Below are 6,386 nucleotides of genomic sequence, written 5' to 3'. Positions count from 1 at the left end.
AATCCCCTTTAAATCTCTGTTTTAACCAACCTGGAAGTTCCAAACCCCAAGGAACAACAATGTCAAAGCCACACCTAAAAGAACATGGATTCTGCAACAAAAGGAAAATAAAAACACAAATTTAATTACAGTTAACAATAAGCAGGCTTTGGTAAAAGTGATTTTTACGTTTAATCTCTAAACACACTCTAAATCTGAGTGAAAGATTAGGTAATATTTCAGGTTTATTTACTAAAATGGTGCATATTTTTTATATGGTTGGAATCTTTAAAAAAAATACTATATTAGTTAAGTTGTATAAGGGGATACGCTTTGAAATAAAGAACTCATAAAGTTGTGCTTGTTAGCACATTTTCACTTTTTTTTAATAATTGATGTTGTGCTTAGAATGATGAGTGCAATACAATTTAATTTTTTTTTTTGTGTAAAAGCCATACCTTGTGAATATATATATATATATATATATATATATATATATATATATATATATATTTTGCACTAAAGTCATCATTTCAAGTATAACTGCGCAGTTATGTAAAAAAGAGTAAAAACATGCTAATAAAACACGATTTTTTTTCATTTTAAAGTTATATCTCCTCATACAACTTAACTAATCTAGTAATTATTTTAAAAAATGTATCCAATAAAAATCAACGAAAACTGCACCATTTTAGTAAATAAACTGAAATTTCATCCAAAGATGGAGAAACGGGAGGTGTGCAGAGTGCGAACCTTAGCTAGTCTTAAAAGCCATTCTTGGTAACTGGGTCGATCCATCCAATCTATCTTGGGACAATCGAAAAAATATAGGCCTGATCTATGATCACGAGATCCAGATACCGTTTTGAAGTACCTTCCCGTAGATGAAGAAATTCTTGTTGAAAGGTAAGGCAAACGGTGAAGCCAATGGCAATGGGACACGTTTAAATACGTTAGACTACGAAGCTTGTGAATGGAAGATGGTATAAAAAAAAAATTGTTTCCCTCCATATTCAGTCTTTCTAAACACAACAAGTCTCCAATAGCATCAGGTACTTTAAGAAGATTGCAGAAGCTTATGTCCAAAAGAATCAAAGAGATCCTGAAAGATTTCCCTAAGGACAAATCAGTAAGTTGAAAACAGCCAGAGAAATCTAGAGTCTGGAGAGATTTCATGATATTATTGTTGCTAGGTATACTAACAAGGCTTGTGCAGTCTCTCAAACTCAAGAATGTAAGCTTTGTAAGGACTCCAATAGATTCATGAACCGAGGACAAACTTGTACATCCATCGAAGTCAAGGTACTCAAGATTTGTTGTCCATGTAAAATCTGGGGTGTTTTCAAGTTTAGTGCAACCAGAGAAATGTAGAACTCTCAAGGAACTTAGACTAAATCCATTGCCAAATTCGATGCTGATGAGATTGCTGCAATTTCTTAAACTCAAGAAAGCAAGCTGTTGAAGAAGCCCAATTGATGGGTGGACAAATGATAAATCTGTGCATCCTGAAAGATCCAGACGCTCAAGGTTTGGGACCTTAGTAAAATCAGGAGTCTCCCTAAGATATTTGGAGTTACTCAAATCCATTCTTTTCAGACATGGGAAATGCTGTGGTGAATTAAAACAACCAGATATTAGCATCTCTTTCTAAAACATACATTTCATTATGTCACTTTAAACAACCACATATTAACATCTCTTTTTAATAAAAATGAATAAGAAGACACTAAAATACCTTGCGGCCTTCCCATAAGCAGTTGATGCTACTATTAGGCATGTTCAATTCCACAAGGTCATAGGCTGCAAAACTTGATGGCAAAGAAGAAAAAGGATAATCATGCCACAAAAGATATTGCAGCTTCTGAGAAAGAAAATTAAGGCTTCCCGAAAAGCTTTTATGATATAATATGAGTAATCTAAGGTTCTTCATTTTTGACAATCCATCAACGCTACATTCTGAAATAGCTTCCTTTTCATTTAGAACTATGGCTTTAACACGATTTGTTCCCTGGAATAAACATGTGTAAAAGCAATCAATTACCTCAATAACAGTATTATTTTGTTCCAAATATAAGATCTTTAATAATATCAATGTCGCAGAAAAATTATGGGATGGGATAAAATATCCTGATGTAATCAATTGTTTTATATAATGATTTGATACAATCTTTCATATTTGCTTATACTGAGAGTTAGGTTAGAAATGTATAGGATAATTATTCTCTCTTTTAATCCTTTTCTCATTTAATTTTGGTTTTATCTTCATAACCTTTCATAATCATCTTCAATTTTATCATCATAACCTTTCATAATCATCTTCAATCTTATCTTCATAACCTTTCATAATCATTGTTCAATTTTATCTTTTAATATATATTATCACCACGTATAATTGTTGTTCCTACAAAGATTATTGAACAAACTATGTAATAAATTTATCTCAAATTTAAATTTATACTTTTTAGATTTCTAGGACACTTCACTTATAATTGGAATTGGATGGGATATAAATTTGATAATTTATTAAATTTGAAAATTCAAAATCAAGATTAACTTAAGTCTATTCATGTATTGAAAAGTCAACTCTGGTCAAACTCAAGTAAAGTAGCATCACTCATGCAAAGTAAGATCCTAGACTATAAGTAGTGGATCGTCTAATAGTTTAAGAGCATCGAATGGTACAAGATCGTCTTAATCAAATTGTCTGACTTCTTGATGCCTCTGTCTTTGAGCATGAGAGGGTATCAAATTGTCTACCTTACATTAGGTATAGCTTCCTCGTTTGATATCATAGTTCACTTGGACTGACGTTTCGATTGCATATGCAAAGAATTGTTCACTTATCTTTTCCAACTGTTTTGAAATGTTTTACAATAGTTAGTTACACAATTATTTCTCTATATAAATAGTTACAGAGGATTTTTGTCAATTGTGAGTTATTTTCTTAAAAAAATAACATAATTAATATTTATAACACGTGAAATTTGGTTTAGTGAATTCCAACCCTAGCTTTTTTCTCAAAACATTAGATTTCAATCGTTCTCGTCCATGCTTTTTCTTTTTCTCAAATTTCAAACAGAAAATATAATTATTAGATTGAAAGAAAATATAAAACAATAACATTATTCAATATTCACTAACATGGAAAATAATTTGTTACCGTTTCGGTCGTCAACACATGAAAGAGATCTTTATAAAGCCATATTCTACTCCATGATTCTGGTTCTTCGGGACATTGGTTGCGAACAATCTTCTTCCCCAATTCTTGCAACATATCATGCATATGAATTTGTTGATCTTTAATTGTTATGAGCGATTTCTCAATCATTATTTGAATTCCAATGTGAGGGTGTAAGTTACAACACTCCAGAATTCGCTTAACATAATCCTCGCTCTCTTCGTTAAAGAAACAAGCAATGTGTAAATATATTTCTTTTTCCGTACAGTGTAGCCCATCAAAACTTATTTGAAGTACATCCATGATTTTATTATTATCTGGATTATTCTCAAATCTATTCAAAGTATCTCTCCATTCTCTAGAATTTCTTCCACACAAGAAAGACCCTACCACTCTAACTGCTAATGGAAGACATTGGGCATATTTGAGTACCTCAGGAATCAACTCCACACAACTACTGTTTTGCTCTTCACTTTTGAAAGCTTTTGTATAAAACAATTCACGAGCATCTTTATCATTCATTAATGATACTTTGTGTATTACATCAGCTCCGTACACTTTTAGAATATGCTCATCCCTGCTGATAATAATCACTCTACTTCCTTTGCAAAGCAATTTAGAATTTATTTCCAAATGCTCCAATTGCTCTAATTCATCAACATTGTCAAGAACTACAAGAATGTTTTTCTTACGAAGCCGATTTCTTACAATCCCTGATACTTCACTAGGACTGCATGTATCTAGACTTTTTTCCTTCAAAGTTTGTTGAATAATTTGCTTTTGAACAGCAGTATGGCCACCATCTCTATAAAGTTTGCTCACATCCTCAATGAAACAAGAACCATCAAACCTATGAGACATTTTGTCATATAACACAGCTGCATGAGTCGTCTTTCCTATTCCACCCATTCCCCAAATTCCTAAAACTTGAACATCATCAGGTTTTGAATTTAACCTTAATTTATCTTCCAATGCTTGTACGCGAGGTTGTATCCCAATAAGATCATTAACAAACCCAGAGAATTTATGACTCAGTGTTTCTATTACCGCTTCAACAATCTTATCAATTTCCCCGAATTCTGTCCTGGAGATGAAAAGAATTATTAAAAGAGTCAAAAACTTTAATAAATGATATATTTATTTCTATTCTTAAATTTCGAAAAAAAAAAAACTTAAAAACGAGTGTTTCCTAAATTACCTCTTAACTTGATTTTTTTTTAAAAAAAACATTACTGCTTAAAGTAACATTAATTATTCCATTATCAGTACTTTTAATCTTTAATTGATTTCTACATATATTATGATGTAAAAATGAAAGATAAAGTTAATATGGTATAAAATTTTTATACATGAACTTCCCTTTTAACCTAAGAAAAGAAATATATTTTCCAAAAGAAATAAAGAAAAACTCAATTCAAAGTCAAAATCTAAGCCAAGAAAGAACCTTTAATTATCATACATACTTGTTTCTGACATCCCAACCAGTTGAATTGGCCAAATCCGTCATAGCTTTCTCCCATCGAAGGACCTTGTTTGGCTCTTCTTTAAATTTCGATCGGTGTAAAACAAAAGCATTCTCATACGGTCCAATCTGATGTCTAACGTGAGATGGATAAACATCATAGAAAACAGGGAAAACAGTTTGGTTAGATTGTTGTTTGCAATCAGCTATAGTGGCCATTTCGTCCAAACACCACGAGGAGGAAGGATAATCTTGGGAGAAGACAATGATAGAAATTCGAGAACCTCTGATTGCTTGTAGAAGCTCTGATGAAATGGATTCTCCTTTGCGGAGGTCGAGGTCGTCTTTAAAGACAAAAATACCCTTTCGGAGAAGATGATGGTAGAGATGATCAACGAAAGAGTTGCGGGTGTCAGAACCTCTGAAACTGATGAACACATCGTACCTGTGGTCTTGGTTTTGGATGGTGTCCGAGGAATGATCGGAAGAAGAAGAAGCTGATTCTGATGAGATAACATTGGAAGATGATGATGCCATGCGTTATTCGCCCTCAATCATGACCCTTGTCCAAGTCTTTCAATAATTTTATTTTATTGATAAATGTAATACGCGTTCACTTTTTGACTTTTTTTTTTTCAAGTCATTTTCCGATTTAATTTTGGATATTAGTTGTATTCCTCCTATAATTTGGCTTTTTGAGTGTTTACGTTGTTTTTTTCCTGTGAAAATGAGTTATAATATGCAAGTGAACTCGCCTCATCACGTAATTCGTGAGTTAACTCGGTTTATTATGAGTTTGAGTGGAAAAAAAATGAAATTTTTTTATGTAAGGTAGTTTTTAACTCAACCTATTTAGAATCCGGCTCACCGAATTTAATTCGTGATAAGTTGGGTTAGCTTATCAACTTATCTAATTTAATTTAATTATTTATTATTTTGTGTTTCAATATTCTTAGTTAGCCTTTTTTTACTATAATTTAGATGCTAATAAATAAGAAGATGTTTCAAGAGAGAAAAATATTATAGATTTATCTATTCAAAATTCTAATATTATAAATGGACAAATGATACAAAAATAATCAATATTAAAAAATTATTTGTTCGTCTTTTTACATGTTTTTGGATTATGCTTGGATTGTATGATACTTTTTTATTTATTTTGAATTGTTTTTGGAGTTTAACATCATTTTAAAGTCCCGTTTATTTAGATTTGAATTAAAAAAATTGTAATTTTTTTATTTTAAAAAAAATTATAATTAAATGAGTTAGTGAGTCAACCCGTTTAACCCATCAACTCTTAGTGGGTCGTGCTAAGTTCGAATTTTTTCAGCTTGCTAATAAATGAACCGAATTGGTTTGGCTCACTAAGTGACCCACCCGTGGTGGACCGGACCGGATCGAACCGAGTTATCCGTTTTGACAACTCTAGTTTTTCTTCTTGTTCAAAATAGTTTCAAACATTTTGTTTTTAATCCTGTTATGAGTATAAGATGACATTACATGCAGGTTAATTTATAAATATAGTATTAATGCAGTTATAAAAAACATAACTGTAATGACAAAATATACTTACATAACTATAATAAAAGAATATACTTAAGAAGATTAAAAAAACTACTAAATGATATAAAAGAATACTTTGCATCATCATTGTTCTTTATTAGAGATGTTTCATACTCCTTGTTTATTGACACCAACAAAGTGATGATTGTAAAAACAAATAAACAAATATACAAGAAAAAAATTGATGTATTATCATGCACATTA

At 31.2% G+C, this 6,386-nt stretch overlaps 1 protein-coding gene across 1 annotated transcript in view; it reads right to left on the bottom strand.

Annotated features, from left to right (window-relative positions):
- The window catches only part of LOC108332496 (disease resistance protein RUN1), a 6,042-nt gene extending 767 nt beyond the window's left edge, over positions 1–5,275 (bottom strand). The window contains exons 1-5 of the mRNA XM_017567788.2: positions 4,621–5,275; positions 3,140–4,241; positions 1,715–1,987; positions 733–1,587; positions 1–91 (exon numbers count right to left, since the gene is read on the bottom strand). The exon at positions 1–91 is cut by the window's left edge and continues 767 nt beyond it. Coding sequence (XP_017423277.1) covers positions 1–91; positions 733–1,587; positions 1,715–1,987; positions 3,140–4,241; positions 4,621–5,156 — 2,857 coding nt within the window. The 5' untranslated portion in view covers positions 5,157–5,275. The remainder of the gene's footprint in view (positions 92–732; positions 1,588–1,714; positions 1,988–3,139; positions 4,242–4,620) is intronic.
- Positions 5,276–6,386: the final 1,111 nt, after the last annotated feature.

Source organism: Vigna angularis, chromosome 11 (genome assembly GCF_016808095.1).
Source record: "Vigna angularis cultivar LongXiaoDou No.4 chromosome 11, ASM1680809v1, whole genome shotgun sequence".
In the NCBI taxonomy this organism is placed as follows: domain Eukaryota; kingdom Viridiplantae; phylum Streptophyta; class Magnoliopsida; order Fabales; family Fabaceae; genus Vigna; species Vigna angularis.
This window is presented reverse-complemented; position numbering and strand designations above follow the sequence as displayed.